At 40.4% G+C, this 23,124-nt stretch overlaps 1 protein-coding gene across 1 annotated transcript; it reads right to left on the bottom strand.

The window, feature by feature from the left end:
* Positions 1-1,488: 1,488 nt before the first annotated feature.
* tapt1a (transmembrane anterior posterior transformation 1a) lies at positions 1,489-22,417 on the bottom strand (the record flags this gene model as incomplete). The annotated part of the gene is made up of 14 exons (XM_079168005.1): positions 1,489-3,750; positions 8,544-8,713; positions 9,994-10,070; positions 10,218-10,286; positions 10,394-10,453; positions 10,575-10,684; positions 11,544-11,624; positions 12,609-12,678; positions 13,000-13,097; positions 13,745-13,880; positions 14,381-14,543; positions 19,254-19,372; positions 20,525-20,655; positions 22,228-22,417. The coding sequence occupies 14 exons, from the start codon at positions 22,415-22,417 to the stop codon at positions 3,428-3,430; spliced, it is 1,797 nt and encodes a 598-aa protein (XP_079024131.1). The 3' UTR covers positions 1,489-3,427.
* Between the last annotated feature and the right edge of the window lie 707 nt (positions 22,418-23,124).

The raw sequence follows: 23,124 nt of genomic DNA, 5'->3' as shown, positions 1-23,124 counted from the left end.
TGAACTCCTCCAGGCTACCTAATGTTCATCAGGCCTTATCCCGCCTTTCTGTCCTGCTGTAAAACTGTCACCTTACTCTCCTGATATCAAAGCCTTTTTGTACTACTGCACCTGACCTGCATATAGTTTGATTTATTTTAGGTACTGAAGTTGTAAAAGTTCCTTTTAAAAGAAAATGCCTTTTGTAAATAGTAATTACTGCAATTTAAATATTTTCCTTTATTGTTTTTATATTATGCATATAAGAACATGAAAGTGTATTTTATTACAGATGTATTGTTTTTACCTTGTTTTCATCGGTCAGTTTATGTATTGGATGCTTCTGGACTTCCGTGTGTTCAGTGAATTATGTGCAAATGCAGTAAAGAAAAGAATTTAATGATGAAACCCAATTGTGTTTTTTCAGTTTGTTCTACTGGGGTTAAAGTCGAAAAACAGTCAAAAAAGTCATTCAATCAGGAGAGACTTCATTAGAATTTCACAATAATTTATTACACATTGTACAAATGTGAATAGTGCAACGTCTTTGGCGATTGGACTCCATCCTGAAGGAAGACAATCGATGTTGATGAAGGGAGTTGCTGCGGAGTTATAAACAGCATAGTATAGGATGTCGAAAAAAGTCATGAAAAAGTCAGTGTACCATGTCGAAAAGTCATAACTTTACTTAAGTTACTTTACTTTTAAAGTTGCTTTTTTAGTTACTTTACTTTTAAAGTTACTTTTTTAGTTACTTTACTTTTTTAGTTACTTTTAAAGTTACTTTACTTTTTTAGTTACTTTTAAAGTTACTTTACTTTTAAAGTTACTTTTTTAGTTACTTTACTTTTTAGTTACTTTTTTAGTTACTTTACTTTTTAAGTTACTTTTTTAGTTACTTTACTTTTAAAGTTACTTTTTTAGTTACTTTACTTTTAAAGTTACTTTTTTAGTTACTTTACTTTTAAAGTTACTTTTTTAGTTACTTTACTTTTAAAGTTACTTTACTTTTAAAGTTACTTTTTTAGTTACTTTACTTTTAAAGTTACTTTTTTAGTTACTTTACTTTTTAGTTACTTTTTTAGTTACTTTCCTTTTTTAGTTACTTTTAAAGTTACTTTACTTTTAAAGTTACTTTTTTAGTTACTTTACTTTTTTAGTTATGTCGTGTGTCGTTATGTGACACACTGAATTGGATTTACACGATGTGGTCTATACTTGATATAGAGCAACATAATGCATGTTTGCGCGTGTTCTCTAGCGCCACATAGTGGATACAGGAACTGGTGAAATATTTGCACTACATAATTTCCAGTGTCACACAGTCCAATCATTAAAAATAAGTCTAACTTGTGGGCTCGCTGTCTGATGGTCGCAGATATTTATGGCCGCTTCTGCCGGCATCCCGCCAGTACCTCCGACGTGCGGGAGGATACGAGGGCCCGTACATCGCTGCTTGCAGCTTTAATTTTAATTATACTGCTTATTGTTCCAATAACACAACACACGTAGAAAACAAACTTTTATTCATCCAAAAGGGGGCATTTTCACACAGTATTGAGGTAGGAATTAAATAAGGAACCAAACTGAAGAAACAAAGCAGTCAGTGTGAGTGTGCAGGACCAGCTTGCATAAGAATACTTCTGACTCGTCTCCGTGAACCCAGCTGGGTCCAGTTGTGGTTCAGGATGAGGTTCAGGTTGACCTGCACTGCAGACTGGGACCAGTGAGACACTCAGACAGACCACAACAAGACGGAGCTCCAGGCCGGTGGAGACGAGACATTTCCCAAAACCACATGAAGGATTTCACTCTCATAAAATAAGCAGCTTTCAAAAATAGAACGATCTTCCTTGTTACAATGGTAACGAACATTAGACACAACCTTTGTTCTCCAAAACAGAATCAAACTGTAGATGTGTTTTATTACATAGAAGTCCTCCTCCTTGAAGTAGAATATGAGGCTCCACTTCACATCACGATGCCTTCTTTCAACATACATCAGTATCAGATGTGCGATTGTGTCAATTAAGTATTTGTCTGCTGGAACTTTATGTCCAGATGTTAAGAATAATATTATATTTCGCACTCAATTACATACAGATGGAAGCGGGCAGATATATCTGATCGATATTTATAGATTTCTTTTTTTTTTTTTACGATTTCAGATTATTTGTTATTGTGTATGTAGTGATTTGAAAGATGTCCCCTAAGCAAGAAGAGAATGTATTTTACTAACCAACGACACGTTTTCTTTGTTCCTAGTTTTAAATGAACCTCTGAAACACGTCTGGCTGGTAGAAGCAGCAGATTTAGTGGCGGCACTCAGCAGCGTTTTACCAGCAGCTTCTGTTAATGTTGTGCACTGACGGCTTCCTTTAATGAACAGTCCTTTAGCTGCTGAAGGCGCCGCAAATGACTTTATCCGTTGGCTGTGTAAACCAAAAGACTCTAATTAAAAGTCACGTCCGTAACTCAACCGACGATGTTGAGAAGTACAACGCTTCACTACCACACTTAGTGTTGTCATTGTGTGACTGCTTAGAGCTGCGTTTACCAAACTTTATTGGCATTTAAAACGAACCATTTTCTGTTTGTTACCCCGAGTCATCAGTGGTGTGTTTCTGTAAAATTATGCAGAAAGTAACAAGACGAGTCTGACTAAACATCATTTTAAGAAGCATCATTTTTTCTGCTTCCCTAACTCTTTGATCACCTTGTGACCCACCAAATGGATCTTGGACCCTGTGCAGGTCAGGACCCTCAGGTTGGGAAACACCGACTTCAAGGGCATCATTGAAGGAACCGTTTAGACGCCTTCCAAAAGTAACCCCAATGTCCGATTATAAAAGCTGTGCTGCAAAACGAAATAAAAAAGTGATATGTCAGTAGATATTTCACATTTTTTAATCAAGTGAAAAAGGAAATAAAAAGACCTCTAACGTAAGAGGAAGTAAAGAAGTTTGTTTTCTGGCTGCTGAGCGAACTGAGAAGTTTCTCCCTTTCTGGTCCCAGCGACACTCAGACAGGAAGTGCTTGTGTGTTCTCACATACGCTGTTCCACACACACACACACACACACGCACGCACACGCACGCACACACGCATACTCACTCCAAATACTGTACCATCCACACACTCTCTCACACACACACACACACACACACACACACACACACACTAACATGACAGTTCATCCTGAGGACTCAGCTGCCACTTTTCTTTTAGTCAAACTTCTGGACTCCAGTCCTCCTCCTCCTCCACAGCAGCAGCAGCAGCAGCAGCAGCAGCAGCATTGTCTCTGTTCACAATAACTTACTGTGTTGCCACCGACTTTAATAAATACTCAGCTTCCTGCTGCTGTCGGCCAGAACAAAGCCGGCTTGAAGAGCCCTTCGCTCTCCGTCTGTCCCGAGTGGTCAGTCGCTACGTCAGCGGCTGCCGCTGGTCAGTCGATGCGGTTGCCACAGATTGTGAAACGGTCGATCTCCAGCAGGTCTTTTTTGGGAGTCCTGTGCTTCAGTTCGGAGGTTTCTTGTGGCTCCTCCTCCTCTTCTTTGGAGAGCGACGGTGCCGGTTGCTCAGGCGGTGGAGTCGGTGGACGGCTGGCTGGAGCAGCCGGAGAGGGATCAGTGGGCGGGGGGGGAACCAAGTCAGTCCTGGGAGTCGGCTGGGCGGTCACAGAGGAGGAGGAGGAGGAGGAGGAGGAGGAGGAGGGTGGTGGTGGTGGTGGGCTGAAGGGTGTGACAGGCTGCTCCATCTTGGATTCACCTGGAAGGAATAATGGCCAAAAATGTAATTTAGATTTTACCCTAAAACCATAGCTTGTTCCTTTCAATCTCTGTGTACAGAGATTAAACAAACAATATGTGAATGAATGAGCTTTAGATGGGCTGGTAGTTGGGGAGTGAGTCCGGCTGTTTCACTCTGTTTTCAGTCTTCATGCAAAGCTAGGCTCTTGGTCACAGCCTTGTACTCAAAGCAAATACATTAGTGTGGTATCAATTCTCTTCTGACTTTCGGCAAAACAAAAAAGCCTATTTGAAAATCTCAAACTCTTCCTTCAACGTATTTAACTGATGCTTTATCAAACATGAGGCAATGCAAAGGGGAGGATATAGTTTAAAACAGGACGTGTTGTCAGCCACACAGATGTGGGAACAAGAAATGAAGGTTTTTGGAAAACAAAATAAGAAGTGAAAGGGTGAAAAAGAAGAGACGTCTGAGCGATAACAGAAGGTTTTATGGTTTGAGTGACAGTGATTCAACTTGCCTACATTCACCTGACTGCTCAGTTACCAAGCAGCACAGAGTGAGAATAATGAAACATGGACCTTGAAGAAGAACAGTTGGTTCTTTTCAGAATTCCACTTGATTGTATTAAGAGAAAACTCTGCAAAGCCTTGTCAACTTTGAGCAAAAAGAGAGAATTGAACAGAATAATTCATCATATTAGAGAGACTTGAGCAAAGTAGCTTTAGAAATGAACGAGGCCATCCACAGAGACAACCAGCCGAGCTGTGGGCTATCTGGCTTCAACAAACTTCCATTTCGTACTGCAGAGAAATACTGCATCCCACTGAACATTTAGAGAGTGTTTGAGTAAGGCATTACTAATCAAATATGATTGAGGCCATGAAAACAGACATTGTAGGCCAAATGAATAGTAGCAAACGCCGAGTTTTAGTGTTGTACTTCCTTTGTTTCTCCCTGAATACTTCAGTAGTGAATAATGTATAATAAGAGTCAATAAATACATAAGTGCACACGTCCCTCACTTTCCTCATTACTTATTTTTTCTCTTCAGATTCAATGTGATGATCTGGTCTTTTGACACGACTTGGTCGGGAGACATTACAGACTACATGATGGACCTCGGCCAATTATAACTTGGTGTCTTTCAAGACTTGTACAGGTAATTAGTAAGAAGCAACGTGACTGTTCATGTAACAACACCAACACCACCACCACTGTTCCTCTTTTGCTCCAACATTTTAACGACATCACAAAACACCTCATAGAAGTTGTCAAACTAGCCAAAAGAAAACAAAAGAATTGTATTCTTAAGATATTTAGTCAAGCATCTCTTAAACTGCACCGTTCGTCTTTGGCAATGACACACAACACGGGATAAAATAAGCAACTGTCCGTTTTGTAGTGTAGGGACAGTTTAGGACTCATGAACAAAGTCTGATCTCGGCATTTGAAGCTGCTTATATAACCATGATACTACAGTATGTGTAGTATGAGAGCAATTATCACAGAACTGTGGTGTTCTCCTCTGCTCTACGGAGCGTTTTAGTGTCTTTTAGCTCATTGTTTGTACATCTATAACTTTACTGTTGTGGTTCAGTCTCAGCTCAAAGCCGTGATAAAGCTTCTGTACAAAACCTGTCAAGCATGAAACAACAGACAGACGAGAGAAGTAAGCGACTAGCTTGTGAACATCGCAAACATCTCGCAGCGAATGAGGCAGAAGATTTACTGCTGGAAGTGTAAATAGTAACTGTTCCTCATATCAAAAGCTTGTGACCAAAAGAAATCAAGTAATGCAGGTTTGTCAGCAGAAGTTCTTTTTTGTTTTTTTGTTTGTTATTTAGTTTAAGATTCAGGATAAGTTTATTGGTACCTAGGGAAATTTGACTTGGACATAAAGGCTGCTAAGCTGTTTCTTTCTTAATTACACCCTTTTGTGTCTGTGTTTTATCATTTACATGATTCAATAAACTCGTTGGGAGTCCTGCAGGGTGCACATTACAAAAGGTTGAGAAGAAATGTTATTCAAGTCACGTACCGCAGGAGAGAGCCGTTCTCCTCTTCCTCTCTGGAAGATCTGTGAGCTTTAATAAAAGCTAACGACCATATGGGGTTTGAGATGGCTGATGTGAAACCGCTCATTACCCATTTCTGCCCTCCGGACAAAAACATGCAGTATAGACAGATGGCATATCTCATGTTATGTGAATCCAGATCAGTGCTAAGACAAAGACATGGAGATGAGCAGAATTGTGCAGTGAATCCACTGGAGCAGCAGGTGAAGCTGGAGGCGCAGACCGAGGTAGCTGAATGCTAGTAAAATGAGCATGTGCTGTGAGGTAGCTGGTTCAAATCCCAGCACCTAAATGTGTGGGAAGCAGAAGGAGACTCGCATTAATATGCTCACTCTATGTACGCTGTATGTTGGAGCTTAAGCCCGGTAGCTGCAGCTGCTTTTGTGAGGAGCCACATTGATCGGAGACACAGGCGCTGCTAGCAGCTTTGATGTTTCATGTGACGTGATGCACCATCAGGATCTTTGTCATTTTAAAGCTCCCGGCTCAGAGCCGCAGGCAGCACGGTGGAAAAGATCTGCGGGGATTTGGTTGCGGATGACAGGGAGATACCGCCACCTTCAAATCTGTGTGAGGTACAGGGCCTGTTTAACAGCCTGTCAAGATATTTACATAAATGTTAATGAGGAGATTGAGATGTACATATTTCAATGTTGGAATGAGGTTTTTGTTGTTGGTGTCTAAAGTCTACAATTAACGACGACTTTCATTATTGATGAAAACAAACTTTTATAGTCTTTCGTCTTTAAAATGTCAGAAAATGGTTAAAAAGAAATGCCATGGCAACTTCTTAACGCCTAAGGTGATTTATCTTCATATGTCTTAGCCAAAAGTCCTGAACCCATTTATATTCAGTTCACCATCACATGCAGAGAGACAGAAGAGCTGCAAATCCAGAACCTGGAACTATGTCACGTTTTGCATTTGTGCAAGAAAATGAGGTATTGAGGTATTGAGATAGTGAGATAATGAGGTAATGAGGTAGTGAGATAATGAGGTATTTGATTGTGAACGCAGTTGCTGATTAACTCTTGCTGTTAATTGATCTGGATCTTCTATCACAGAAGGGCTCAAACGCTTGCTAAACAGCTACAACTATCCTTACAAAGAAGGAACTTATCTTATGATCAACGTCAAACTGTATCAAAATAATCTCCAGTACTGCAGGTACAATACATTTGAGTCCAGACGAAGTAAACTCATTGGCCTGATGGAAGCGCTGTAATCGGAGGTGAAACTCCAAAATGTCTAATGCCATACTAGCTACATCGCCATCATCTAATGAAACATAGCTGAGTTATATTTAAACCTCTCAGTGTTTTTGATTTAAACTCTATTTCTAACGACTTATAGCCTGATGGGCAGGTAGAGTCATCCACCACTAAAAGGTCACAAGTTTCATTTCGGCATCGCCACAAACTTAAGTGTTTCTATTGGCTGCCTGAAGCTGGACACTGAGCTCCTACCTGCTGACAAATCTGTCTGGATTCAAGTGTCGGCTAAATGCCTAAAATGTAAATCAAAATGTCAGCTAAATGCTTAAAAATGTTAATATAAATCACGATTCTTCTCGAAGGCGAGGCGAGTTTGGCAACGTGCTGCATGCAGCGGACAAACACGAGCTTTAGAAACATTTAAATAGTATGTAAATGACTTTGTTTTCTCTGCGTATTTGTTTCTTAAGATCACCGGAAGACAATGTTTTATTAGAGACAGTATGTCATAAGTGTGGAGAGACGGGAAAGATCAGCAATGGAGTGGGAGGCAAAGAGCAGCATCCACATTATTCATGAGGAATCTGAAATCCCAGGACGCCTCATTTACACGATATCTATCCCTGAGAAGCACCAGGATGCTCTCTCAGGTCTTTTCGATGTTCTGTGATCAGAAGCTTTTGTGTATTTCAAAATAATTACACTTGATATATGTTCTGTCATTGCCTGTACAGCAGCTGCACAAACTGAAACACTTTTTTTTCCACACGTCTACGCTGCATTTGTTGTACTTGGATCCAAAATCAAAGTGTCGTGTTCACACTGCATCATGACCTCCACTGAGGCTCTCTGGACTTCTCATGCTGAAGATATGAGTGCACAATAAAATCTCAATGTCTAATGCGCCAGAATTTATTTTTGGATATTGGGTAAAACATTTATGTATTCAAAATAGACGGCTTGAGGTCTAACAGCTAGTAGACATGGAAAGGAATTTATTTAATTATGTTATCGTTTGTGATTATTTAGTTTATTATCTTGTAAAAAGCAGCGTTCCTCGATTTTCATTAGACTACTGATGAGAACACGGAAGAAAGTATTTTATATTTATATACTGAAACGTACATATTTCAGGACTTATTGTGGTTTTCTTTGACTGTAGGAAACCTGATGGTTCCACACGGTGTAGTTATCAAGATGTTTGAATAAGTATGTAAGTGGATTGGGAACTCTCTCCTCTTTTACTGGGTCAGCACCATTATCATGCGTTTGTCGTTGTGTTCTCTCTCTTTCAGCTCTGTTTTTGTTCTCCACCAGGGAACTACGTCACTATATGTCAGTATAAATAGCGTCAGTTTGAGAGCGCGAGGAGCTCATGTTCACAAATATTGATTTAACTTTCCTCAGCCATGGAAATAAGATATATGAATTCTATATTTCCCCATTAATTCATATTTAATGTGAAGGTAGTGCATGGGTTGGCGTTCACAAGATATCCGTTAAAGGTGTCCGTGTTTACCTGAAGGAGTGCGACATCTGGTCTGGTCCGCTCTGCTGGGGGTTTTCCCAGCGGACGATGGAGCGGTGGCGGGCCTCTCGAACAGTTTGTCCTCCATGTTGGCCCTCTTGACGTAAACACACGACTTCCCCAGCAGCACGATGCTGTTCAACACTTTAAGTGTCACCAGCCTAAAGATGGAGAAGGCTGCGGATTAGAGAGATGCATGTCGACAGTCTTCTACAGGTGAAACTTTGTTGGATGACTAAAAATAACAATAACATTTTGACAAAGCTTTTCCAGCTCTGATGTATCCATTCGTGAAATCAAATAATGACAGATAACATTCACTTTTGCGTTGTCTTCTATTGCTTCTGACATCTAATGTATTAAAATATTATTTTAGCAATTTGAGCTAATTTTGCCAGTTTGGTTGATGGATTCAGCACCAAGATGAACTGTAGATTTTGATACATTTCATACAAATGAATATAAAAATAATGAGGATGATCCTTGTAGTCACAACTTAACAGCCTGTTCCATCTCTCTTGCTGTTATTAAGTGCTGGAATGAAGCCGAGATATTACAGTGCCATCTTCGATCGCCACTGACACCAGGATGTTGATGTGAACCATCCTTCTTCCTTTCTGTGCTTTGCTGTGAAGCCTAACCTCTGACACTGTGACATAAGAGAGACGGGACACATTTGGGTCTGTGGACCACCGCTCCCTGTGACGGGGTGTTTCGGACTGAGAGCGTGTCAGCACGGCTGAGTCTTTGCCGAGGCACAGCGGTCTGTTCCAGACAGAGTTATTTTTAAATGAGGGGGTGGGGAAGGCCAGAGACGGCACTCGAGATGACAACATTGTATTCTTCACCCTGAGGGGAACTCTTCGATGGTACGAGCCCAATGGGATCCGGCAAATGAGAGCGAAGCGGGGCAATCGGCAGCTCAGCACAGGGACGACGTGAGGCCACAGTGTTAATACTTATGTAACGGTGTGTGTCTCTGATTCCCAGTGTGAGTTTATTGCAGCGCCGGCATGTGTTTGTGTGACTCTGCAAGCATGACAGCACATGGCAGTCTGTTTGCACATTTAAAACACTACAGTCAAACAAAAGATTTAAATATCCACCGATGTATGACTACAGTGTCGAGATTAAAAAAATGGAAATTTTGACTTTGACCTAAATCTGAATGGTTTAAGCCTGAACTTTAATAAGAAGAAGAAGGACGTGCATGAACAACCAAAATCATTTTCAGCCTTTAAATCTCCTTTTGAGCTACATGTTTACAGTCAGATTAAAATACATGCAGCATCTGGAAAATGAAAAGGCCAAATTCAGTATAACTACAGTAATGTAAGGCTTAAAAGCTCCCTCAGCTGTGGATGCTGGGCAGGAGGATCCACAATGAAATCGTGTAATAACAGTATTATTTAATTTGACAGTTTAACTTCTACAGACTTACCCAAGATAACAGAGGAACACACACGTGTATGACAGGGCTCCCTGCACCTTCACCGAACTCATCACCACACGGATAAGCTGTCAGAAAATGACAAATGGACTTTACTAAATTAAATGGCAGCTTGTACAAGTTTGCAGGAAGTTCTGGATACCGTTTGGGTGCCGATGACTCACTCTCTTCTGGTATTTAATGTCTGAATAATAACAGAGCGCAGCCTTTCTTACCAGAACCGCCAAAGGCAGAGGGATGAAGCCCATCCTCCGGGCCACTGAGTCACTGTAGTCCGTACAAGCCTACACAGTGACGGAGAAGCACACGTTACAGCACTCGACAAAACTGCATCGATTAGCTGCGTAGGCTCAGTGCTGTTTATGTAAGTGTAATGAGACGGGTTGCTTACATTCTTCTGTCGACTGCTGACGAGATCAAAAGCCAAACTGGCTCTGTACTCACTGTACACCTGGGAGAGAGAAGCCCAAACATGGAGTGTGTGAGTCTTAATCAGGGAACAGACCACATAGAGCACTGTGTTGTACAAGTATTGTGTGTGACCAGTAGTTTGTTGGTGAATGAGACCTTACATCTGCAGTGATGTCGTTGAATTTGGTGATGAACGCATGTTTAATGATGTCGACAGCAACTTCGGAGGCGACGACCATGAAGACATCAGGGAACAACACCCACAGGTGGTCTGAGGAAAGACACATGTGATATGTAAAACAATATTTAATCTAATTTATGAGCGTGAACATGCTCAGCAAACCTTCGCTGGATGTTGTCGACATTCTCACAACATACCAGTTTACTTTGTTGAACACTTTTAACAGCCGTGGTTAGTTGTGTTCGCGGTAAACTCCTGACATATTCTAACATAAGGTTCAATACTGAGACACACATGCAAATAACATATATTTCTTAACCCCGAGGCAGTCTACACAAAACAGACACATTGTCATTCAAACTAATATTTAACTACAAGTTGCCAAACTATTTCTTAAATACTTAATGAGTAAAATGGATTTGGCTCTCATTTCTTCAGCAGGTAATTAGCCGAGAGCAGGTGCTTTGGTTCTGTGTAACGTCAACAAAGCAGTGCTGGCACCACTAATGCTCCGTGGAAGATAAGTAAATTACTGGCGACTTGTGATTTGTACGCCTCTTTAGCAACAGAAGGCTGTAGCTCTGCCAGTATTAACACATCAGTGTGTTTTGATTCCAGCCGACAGGCCACGTCTGTCATCCACTGTGTGTTCTGGCTTTGAGAGTGACAGAAGGAGGCGGAGTGTTTTCAGACGGCTGTCACACAGAAACGCCGCGCTCTCATCCTTCACTCGGCTCTCTCGCTCAGTCACAGTTTGTTGGGAGGGAGAAACATCCCCAAGGTGTTGCAGTGCAGAACAAAACCAAAGCAGCAGGAAAGAAGCTACTCAGCATATTTCTCTGAATGTTTACCATGACATGCACTGACCGCAGATGTCATAACTATCAAACCTGCCACTGTTAAATGTACTATAGTACAACATAAATCTATTAAGGTGCAGGTTGATTACCTGGGTTCCATGAGAACTGCTCCATGTTCCTGAGACAAACGATGAGCAGGAGAACGTAGCTGGTGAACCGTTCCTTGATGTCTGCAGGATAAAATGAACACATCTGTGATTACAATCGCTAAACTCTGGAACAACTTGGTTCAGAGGCATCACAACTTTAGGGACGTTGCATTCAGCCACATTTGGTATCCTCGTGAAAGAAGGTTTTAAATTAGACTTTACTGTAGAAAAGTGTGAAATAAGTCCCCGTCAGCTACATTACAGCAGCACATCAGTCGCACGGCCTTTAGTCTTATCTCAGTATTGCTTTAAACACCCATCTACTATCATTTAAAGACACAGATGTAGACGTTTAGCATGCCATCATCTATGCTAGTTAGGACCACGCTCAGCTGCTTAAACAGGAAATGACTCCATGATGTGAGTGAACAGCGAGAGGGAAATGGCAGCTGATTAAAGCCTATTGTCTTCTGCTGTCATTAGAATACAATAAGAGTGACTGAGATAATAAAAACACACTCACGCTGCCTTTGAGAATAAAAAGGGAAATGCAGAATACATTTAATATCTCTGTATTGTACCATTAAACCCAAATGGATAGATTCATAAAAGGCTTCCAATAAGGGAAATTAACCGTTTGACTTAGGTTTCACTTTGATACTAAAAATCAATCAGTCATGTTAAATACATGTCAGTGATATGTCTATTTAAAAGAAACTGACGAGAAGCGTGCGATTCATCTACATCAGGGGTGTCAAACATACGTCCCGAGAGCCAGAACCGGCCCGCCAAACGGTCCAATGTGGCCCACGGTGAGAAGTTTATAGATAATTAGTTATTTAACATTTTTAAATAAAATGAACTGATATTCCTATCCGTCACATTGACCTAATAAGAGTAAATTATATGCGGACTGACAACATCACATAAGAAGTGAAACACATTGATTTTACTGTATTTAAAAAATACAGATGTTTTTAAATAAAGCACAAGATTAGTTTTGGTTCTCTTGCTCTTTTCAATAATTAAATTGTGTGATTTCTGATAGGACATTGAATATCTTACCACTGTTCGACATTTGAAACAAGTTGTTCTTCTCAAATTTCTTGAACACACTTCCTTTAATCTCCACAAACTGTGATCGAGACAACAGAAGAACAAAGAAAGAAATGCAGTCAGCAGCAGTTAGGATCCAGAAAAACCAAACAAACCATCGTGTTGCAGCTGTTACGTTAATGTTCCACCACAAGACAAGTCGGGATACATCTGCACACAAATTATTTAAGTTAAATGTTTGCATATATTTAGTTTGTGCAAGGTTGCAGCTGCTTAAACAATCTCATCAGGCAGATTGTTGTGAGCTATAATGTCTGTAAGTGTATGTGTGTGTGTGTGTGTGTGTGTGTGTGTGTGTGTGTGTGTGTGTGTGTGTGTGTGTGTGTGTGTGTGTACTGACGTTGTTGGACATCATGATGGTGAGCAGGGACTTGTTGTGGGAGTTGAAGGCGACGTTGAGGGTGGAGGCTTGGACCATGATGAGGATGGCATGGAGGACTGAGGAAAAGCCACTCAGGAAAACACTAAATACCACTAAATGTTTTAATTAAAACATAATTAAAAGTATAAATCTTAACAGTCAGACAGACCACCTTCCAATGACACTAAGACATAAAAATAGTAACATTGTGTAAGTCTGTTCTTTCTTACATGATCATTCTTCTATTGTTAATTCAGGCTCTGTTTTTCACTCCTCTCTCATAATAGCGTGCGAGACAGACGATATTCACGATAATCCCAATAAAGGAAATTCACCACAAAAATCCATTATTGTCCCATTCCTACTACTGTATGATGACAGCATCAGGTAAATGCTGTACAAGTCATTTATCCTTACTTTAATCAATAATCAATATAGACAGATCGATCAAACATCAAGTGACTGAAGGAGATACTGCAAGCTCAAGAAAACAATATATACAAATACACGATACTGCTTTGACCAGCCCAAAATATTGATCAATATCTGTCTGGTGTCTGTCGGAAAAGTGATACAGCACTTAAAAGGCGTCATTTATCTTTTTCACAACTCACAGATCTCACAAAAAGTTATTTGTGGGCTTGAGTTATGAGGTCTGTCAAACATAACAGAGAGGAAAGAGACGCCCAATTTCAAGAATTCCTGTAGACGTTTACAAGGATACAGACGTAGAAGACGGCCATCAAGAAGTGAGGAATGACTCCTATACTGTCTCTTTTCCGATTTTTGGGTTCAGTGGCCGTCCAGTAGAGCGCGTCCAGGATGTCTTGACCGAAGGAGGAGAAGAGGCGGTCAGCCACCTGAAAGAGGAAAGACGGATAAGATCAAAACTTATTAATAACGGCATGTATTTCAACCAGAAGACTGGTTCATTTCCTCTCATCCACATGAGGGAATCTTGGTATTAAATCGCTTTTGTTCTCTTTTGAGATAATATCCAAACCTTTACTTTACATTGTCAACAATCTGTTGGCTGTCTGTCATAGGTCACATCAAGCTGAGCTTTATCACAGTTCATAACAACAGATATTACTTTCGGTCTAAAAAAAGAGGGTTCCAATAACATTAAATGTGCAGTCTGACATGTTTTATACATTTACCTTTTGCTACATTCTACTAGCTGTGTGATTCCCACAGAGATTCACTCTGTGCAAGTATTTTTTTGGTGCATTTAGGTTTTAACAAGTGTCCAGAACTATGTACACCACATGCACACAACTTGACATACATAGAATCAGAAGAGAAAACTGAGAATGCACTAGAAGTTCAAATCCACATGCAGATATGAACAGTGCGGTACCTCCAACATGTTGTAGATGATGTAGAGTTTGATGACGGACTGTCCTCTGATCAGGTGGTACATCATGGAGTAATCGACATAATGCATCATGGAGAAGCACAGCACCATGATCAGGCCCTTCAGCACGTCACACACCTGCGCCGGCTGCAGCAGCCGAGACCCGCTGACCCCACACACACACACACACACACACACAGACACACACACACATACACACAGATCAACTTATGGTATCTGTATTTAATATAGAAACACGTTTAACAAAGCTTTCAGAACATCTTCATGTACTTGAACACACAAACACTTGCATGCTGACAGTGCAGTATATCCATATAAGTAGTGTTTGTGCATGTGCACACAATAACTCTTAGGTCCTTATATTACCCGAGTGAACAATAGAATGTGTTTGTACGCAGATGTAATGCTCGCGTGGTGACAAACACCGAGTGAAAAGTATGACCGTGACTGCAACACTACTGACTACGGCCGTCTATGGAGGCTCTGAACGATCTCTGCTGTTCATATCATGCAAGAACACAGATGATAAATAAAAAGCGGGAAATAATTCATTTCTGTTCAAAATGAGATACCCCGCATAAAGGGAAAGGCTACAACTACTGATAACACAAAACAAGACACAATATATAATATTAAAGTTGGTATCTGCTTTATTTGAAACGTTATCTCATTAATAACATTTATCTCCTTAATATGTTTTAGTTCTGCACTGCTGGTTCTATAAGGATTCATTCTTTGTTGTTCTAATCTAACCAAACAGACAAAAAATCATATGTGTTTGAGCATCTATCTTTATTGTTACCAACATTTTGTTTATTTTTAGGGCTTTTATTGCCTTTATAAGAGCAGCTGGAGAATGTCAGTAAAGGGGCAGAGAGAGGAGATGACGAGCAGCAAAGGGCCGCAGGTCTGAATCGAAGCCTACATATAATATACAATATATATATATATATATATATATATATATTTATATATAAGCCTACATGGTGCACACTCTACATCTTGGACAGAAATGTTCAAAGAGGTGTTGAGTGGACAAAATAAATGAAAGGAAACACACAGGCTAAGCCGTCACATACTGCAAGAACAGCAAAGCACGTCTTATAACGGGTAATAACGCGTTTAAAACATGTGCAGCTTTCATAATTAGTAGCAGTGGTTGGCAGTGGCAGCTTGAGAGCATGTTAAGAGGAGGGCTGACAAATCCATAGGACCGGTCATTTAGTATTTACTGTGACAGGGATAACCAAAGAGCCAGAGAGGGAGCTTAGCTCTGAGACAGCCTGCATACTTCACACGTCAGCTGTGTGACTTGGACTATACGTCCACAACCACCAACTACAGCCAGAGGTGTTTCATCCACTCACCAACTTTAACATTTACAAACAGTGTGGTTATTGGCTGTTTATTTTACCACAAAGACTACAACCATCTCTCTTAATATTGCACAAGTTGAACCCTACAGTAAACAATTCTCCATTAAATCACTATAAAGCACACAGATACTAATACAGACGGAATCAGTAGAGCACAGGACACCGGTGAGCTACTCTAACAGCCATCATTACCTTAATTCACTTCAGTGGCTGTTGATTAGCCTCGCATCACAACAACGGGGTTATACTCCTCCTCACCGCGTTACACTTCTTTAACACACGAGAGAGGAAAATAAAATCATGTCTCGGATAGAAGCGAAGGGGCCCGGCGGCCGTGGAGCTATTTTAGGAGCCGACTCCGAGCTGAGCGAGAGGAGAGGAGAGGATGGCCGGAGTTTTTGGGGAAGATGAAGTGCAGATGAGCTTAAATCAAGTGTCGTCTGAATTGTGTGCAGCTGTGAAGACAACGGGATGAGATGAACATCTGGGCCTTTTTGTACAAAGCATAAAAGACATTTATTGCCTTCATGACTAATGAATAGATGCACTGAATTCACTACACTGATGAGGTGAACTTACATAAAGGCCTTTAACGCTTGATTTCTCTACTATCTTCACATAAAACAAAGGATAAGATTAAACCGTTCAAACTGATATCAGGAAGGCGTCTCCATGATATTTAACATTTCTCGTGCTTTGTTTTCCTGAAGCTACAGCTCCATCCAGTGGCCCCATCTGTTCATGTAAAAAAAAGGCTCCAAAACAACAACAAAAGACACATTATCCATTTATGAAGTTACGTTTTTCCCCTCTTGGTATTAAGTTTTTCTTGTCCAGTGTTCAATGTTCAATAGATGAATATAGGTTTAGTACTAAGACAGAGTGTGCTGTAGCAGGAGAGTGACGTAAGAGATAGAAGTATTGCGACATAGATCAAATATATGATAAAACAGGATCGCTGCTCAACTAATACTCAGTTAATTGATTTTTTTTTTTATAAAAAGAAATGACTAAAACATGCCCAAATTCCAACAGCCTAAGTAGATGTCTTCACATTTCTTATTTTGTCCGAAGACAAAAAGATATTAAATTTACAATCACGTAAAAGTTGGAACTAGTTAACCACTTAAACGTTGAATCATTCATCATGTTGCCGGTTAACTTTCTGTCAACCATCTACTGAATAACGCATCAACAACATTACACCTCTCTTAAACACGCGTGCTGGTAAACAGCAGCTTACTACTCAGATGGTTACGGTGCTGATGATGCATCTCGACACACGCGGCTCCCTGGAGGCTGAGCTGCTGCTAGTGGAGCCTACAAAGCAGTGTTCACTATCTCTATTCTACAAGCATCATCTCCATAAAAAACACATGAATAGTATGTTTCAGTGCAGTCGGCTATGTGCTGCATTCCAAGTAGTCACCACTGTGGGCCATTCATACCGCATTAGCCTAATAAGCATTAAGACTCTGCCCCAGAAGGAGAAGAGAAGCCGAACCTGCTACCTACGGGGGGGGAATCTATGCAGGAGAGTCGGACATGTTTTCTTCTTCCTTAACAACAACCGACTTAAAGACAAAAGGAGCCCAGAGCTGCTCCAGAGTAGCTGTACAGTAAGCAGCCCTCCAGTTTAAGCATGTGCAGCTGCTGTATCACTGACAAGCAACACACGGTGATGAGAATAAACATGCACGCTCAGCAAAACCTCCCCCCCCACCCCCCCCCGGATGAGTTCAAAAACAACAACCCGGACTTGTGTGGAACCAACATGGCTGCTCCAGTCTCGGAGAATGGAAACATGGTGCGAGGTGCCAAGCTGTACGTCAACAGACACACAATGGAGGTGAAGAGAGACGGGCGAATGGAGGTGGAGCTCAGGACGGTGATGACAATGTGCGGAGCCCCGACAGGCTTTAGGGAGCGTACCTGCTTCTTCTGCAGTAGGGGCATGTGCGTGCCCTGCAGCGGGGGAGGAAGGGGAGGGGAGATTCAGACAGAGGGTGAGACGAGCGGGTAGACAGGTAGTGTCCATCGGGGGGGCCTGAGTATGTTTACTGCACAGTATTCAGATCTTTCACTGAAGCAAAAGTAGCAATACTACACTTTAAATATATTCTGTTACATTCAAGTAAAAGTGCAAAGATTTCCGCACACAAAATATACCTAAAATATATACTTATATGCAGAATGGCTTATTTCAGAACCATAAATATTAGTGCTTCCAAAAATAACTATCACGCATAACCTCAGAATTGTACTTAAGGACAGTACTTTAGTAAATGTACTGTGTAAATGTAATGTGTTAATTACATTACCTCACTGCTGCTTTTCAATTTCAATACAACATACTTTGTAATAACATGTTGTGTGTTCAACGTGAAACATCGGTTAATAAAAACATATCTAGTCATTCTCCAGATCTTTACAAAACACAAACTTATGAAGACCTGGAAACACATTCAGGTTTATTTCCAGACCTGTAGAGTAAAGTCTACAGTCCTCAGAATGACACATGATCCATGTAAGAGACCCGGAACTAGACAAATCTAGACAGCTGATGTACAATACGTGAGTAACAGGAACATCTTTGCCACAACGTCTTTAAGGCCATGTTCAAAACTACAGTATGTGCTGCCTGTTTTTAGGGAAACACACAAACAGAAAGTCATGAACCGGTGAGATATTACTGAAGTGGATCAGCAGTATTATGCGTTTTTTTCACATTTTAGCATATTTTACATCCGCACAGAATGTGGACGTTTGCTGTTAAAAGTAGCAACCGATGGTTAAACATGATCGTGTCTGAAGAGAGAAACACAAACTTTTCTTACTCAGCCCTTTGTTTTGCAAGATTTGTCTACCGTTTAAAATCAAGAAACAAAAAGGAAGACTGTAAATGTTTTCTTACTTTAAGACAAATCATGCTAACATACCTTTAATATCTTCCTTTTAATGTATCTATGATTGAGCTCCATCCATATGTATAGTAGGACTGCACGATTAATCATCATGAATGACTAATATCTTTAATCAAACAACAACTGATACTTCCACTTCCTCTCTCAAACTGACATGGCATTAGCAATAATCGCCATTTACAGGTCAGAGTTGAGCGAACAAGGTGAGATTCATCAGTCAAAGGGAAACGTTGCAGATTTTCAACCAGCTTTGTGACATCGCAGTGTGTGCAGAGCCAGAACCCAGAGCTCCACGCTGGCAACGCGGGGGGAAGCCCAAAAAAACAACAAAATCAATTATTTTGTTCCAAAGAAAACCTGATAATCAGAAGATATCAGTTTAGCTGTAATTGTGAAGCGCACACCTCTGAATGCTACCGTGTGCAGACTTATACCTGAGGTGTCTATACCTCTGTGTGACTATGTCTTACATTGTATGCAGGTTTATGTTGAGCGTTTCCTCTGGTATGCGTGTATAAGTACTGGCTTTTCTTTGGTAATGATTACGGCTCTCACCTGAAGCCACAGCATGGCAGCGTGAGGAGGCGGAGCACGGCCAGCAGCACCCTGAGGGGCAGCAGGGTGAAGACGTACAGGAAGGCATCCGCACACAGGAAGAAGCCAAAGGTCATCAGCTGGAGAAGTCACACAGAAACAACTCCAAGTCAAACCACGAACGACACGCAGTCAAACAACCTCCAAGTCAAACAACGACAAAGATACGGTGCAGCCTGCAGACACGTTTACTCATCGCCTTTAAGTGTTTGTCCGTAGAGAACAACTAAATACAACAAGGCAACGGGGTTGTGATCACTTCCCATCAGAGGAGAAGCCAGGTGACAAATACGAATAACCACCACATGTGGCGGTGAAATTAAACAGAGTAGACTAAAGCAATGATGCAGCAGACACATACCTTCACAGCTCCCCACATACAAACAGTCATGGCCGTGTCATTTTAAAAATAAGTCCATTTAAACCAGGTGTTGTCTTCTTGCTCCTTCTTCTAACTGATGCACGTTTTGGTGGAAGCATGTGGGAGAGTCTTGACTCATTGGTGGATTCTGTGACTTGTCAGGTTAGTCTGCTCAACATAGTGAAGTCTCAGAGCTCCTTAATGTTTACACACATTCCTCACTCGCCCCCCAAAAAAGGGAAAACCACGGCAGTGCGAGCGAGGTTAGTCTGCAGAGAGAAGTTCTACTGAACTCCAGAAACAATGAACAAAGACAGACTGTAAAATGTGTGGTCTTAAAGCATAGATGTAATTAATAACTTGGGTCAGTCTTCTGATAAATTATCATAAAGTATGTCACACATTAGAGAGAGGAACCACACAGTTTAGATAAATACAACTTGTATGTTTCCATACTGCCACCTGGTGGCACGTGAGAAGAGCAACATAAATAAAATGTTTTTATCTCTTATTGTTTTACATAAATCAATCATTTGTACAAAATTAAAAACAAATAAAAAGGTGTTTGTGTGTGTTCTTGAGATTGAAACTAATGTTAAACTAAACAAATGCTAATTTTCACCACTGATGAGACTCTATATGTCAAAAAAAATGACCATTACATCGTTTAACAGAGTCTAAAGTAAAGAACTTAATCTGACCAACTGCTAATAAAAACAGTGGGTTGTGAGGTTTAGGACTGACTCCGTGATGGGCCGACTGTGAGCTGTAAACAGAATGAAAAGACAGCCGACAGATGGAGAGAAATGAAGAGAAAGAGGGCAGCTGAGTTCAGGACTTTCATCATAAATATACTTGTATTATGAAGTACCTTCTCCAGCTCCTTGGGAATACGCATGCATGTGTACACTCTCTCTCTGCGCTCGGTGTACTTCGCCTCATTGTGTTCCAGGAAGTAGCCTCTGGTGAGCTCTGCGCTAATGAAGCGAGTCAACGACGGATCTGGAACAACATCAGAGTGCCAGTGTTACCAACGAGGCCATTGTCTGCAACAATCACAACCACAGCTAGCAGCACAATGAGAGCGCCGAAGCTCCCACCGTCACACCATGAAAGAGGAGGAAACTTCTCTGGAGGGTTAACAGTATTCTCAGCTCACTGTTTGATTCAATGCACCATGAATACATCTTTATAACGGATGAACATGCTAAATAAACTTTTCTGTCATATACAGTAGGTTTAGTCACGGCTAACATGACTCTGAGAGGAAGTGAGTTCAGTGATAGTCACTTTTAAACTAATCTGCCTTGTAAAAAACTGTAAAATTGACTGAATTAATGTATTAAATTCAGACTCTTAAAATGAAAACAAAGTGATATCTCTTGTTATAAACTAGCTTCATAAATGGCTGTTGTATTGTCTCAGTCTGCCCACCATACTGTGACTCTGATCCTGTCAGACATGTCATGCTTCCTCAACTGAACGCAAAGATGAATTAATTGTCCCCTTAAGCACGTCTTGAGCTAACACTACACTGTTGTCTCAACCAACAGCTTTGCTGTTAACGTCTAAGTTGCACACGGAGCTGAAACATGTTGGACTTTAATGGAGTTCAAGCTAAAAAGCACAAGATGTGACTCAGTGAGGACTTTCAGGTATAGATTAATACTGCAAACTCTATTATGAACAAGTCGTATTTACATTATAAGGACAGCAAGCAAGAAGTATGACCTCATAAATGAGGTCATGGGATAGTCAGTATCTCATTATTTATTTTGATAACTGTTCCCAAACATTGTGCCTCCATAGTTTTAATTTTGGTGAACTTGAGTTAGTGACCCATCGGTGTCTGTGACGCTAGAGCATTAACTGACAGGTGAGGTGTCACTACAGTAGGTCTGCAACTAATGAATATTTTCAGTATCTGCCAATCGTCTTCTGGATGTATTGATTAACCAACTTCTCCGTAAAATGATAGCAAATAGTGAAACATTGCTGTTATAACATATGTGGCTTAAATGTCTTGTTTAATCAGACATGCAGTCCTAAACAAAAACACGTGAGGATTATCTCGCTTTGGAGAGGCTGGAACCAGCGCGTGTTTGATTAAAAAAATAACTGCAACTAATATAAAATTATTATAAAATTAAAAAAAATAAATAGGTGTAATTTAAGTTCAGTCTATAAACTGATCTAATAATCAAATAACTGCTTCAGCCCTGAAGTTATCGATAAAATCTCTTCCCCTCTGTGTATTTCTGGAACCAACATGTTTGCAGAGGCAGCACACAGCCGACAGTCATCAGGTCACGTGATCTGATGGGTGACAGAATTTGCCGTAACACCTGTGAGGCAAAACTGTGATTAGATAGTGTTGTATCTTATCAAAATTACATAACATTTACTGCCCACTGAACTTTACGCAGACATGCAAACTAACTTCCGGCATTACTGACTGTTGTTGTTCTCGTTATAATATTACATTTATGAAGACACTGCAGTAGTAACGCGAACAGTCCGCGAGCTAAAACTACTGTTTATCAGCTGTAACGTCAGTAACGTCAGTTGGTTTACCTGCTGGCTGCTCACGTTGCTCCCTCCTGACAGCGCTAATGTCGTAAAATCCCAACGTTTCCGGCAGTTCCGGAGTCAGACCGATTTTAGCGGACTTGTGCAAATCGTCCCACGGTCGTTTCTGTCTTTTTTTTAGCTCAATTTCAGCCTCTTTCTCCTCTGACAGCTCGGTCCCCGATACGTCCGCCATCTTTACTTTGGCCGCGGCGTCGTCCTGTGCAACGTCACGGCATTGTGGGTAAAAAACAAACGACGTCATGACGGTGAACGTCACGAGGTAGATTCAACAGTTTGTTATTGTAATGTATAGATTTGAATGTGTTATTTTAGTGTTTTCTTTCATAAGGAAACAAATTAACATTAATAGCAACGCTCTGATAATCACTATGAATAACTATAGTGCTTTCATTAGTAGCAGTTTTGATGAACATTTTATCTTATTTTGAAAATGTGTACTACTTCTGTAACTGCAACAAAAAGGTGACTTCACTTTTCTTGGTTGAAATTATTTTTTATAAAGCCAAATTTACAGGTAAACAGTCATGGTATTCACAATGGAAATCTACATTAATTAGATTGATTTATCTAGAAATCCAAAGTCTGTGAAAATTAAAAAGATATTTATTTTGTAGGTACTTCATTTAAATACGTAAATCCTTAGGTATGTCTCCTTCAGACTAAAAGTATTAACAATATCTTCCGTACAACAATATCTTGTTTTTTGTAATACATAATACTGATACTACCATTGCTAATAATAACAATAATAATAATAATAATAATAATAATAATAATAATAATAATAATAATAATAATAGTCATGATAGAAACATTATTGACCAACTCCAAGTCATGTAAAATATTCCGTTATTTAAAATAAGTAAATAATAAAACTGG

Source organism: Pholis gunnellus, assembly GCF_910591455.1.
Source record: "Pholis gunnellus genome assembly, chromosome: 10".
In the NCBI taxonomy this organism is placed as follows: Eukaryota; Metazoa; Chordata; class Actinopteri; order Perciformes; family Pholidae; genus Pholis; species Pholis gunnellus.
The sequence above is the reverse complement of the archived record's forward strand: the minus strand, read 5'-3'. Positions and strand labels throughout refer to the sequence as shown.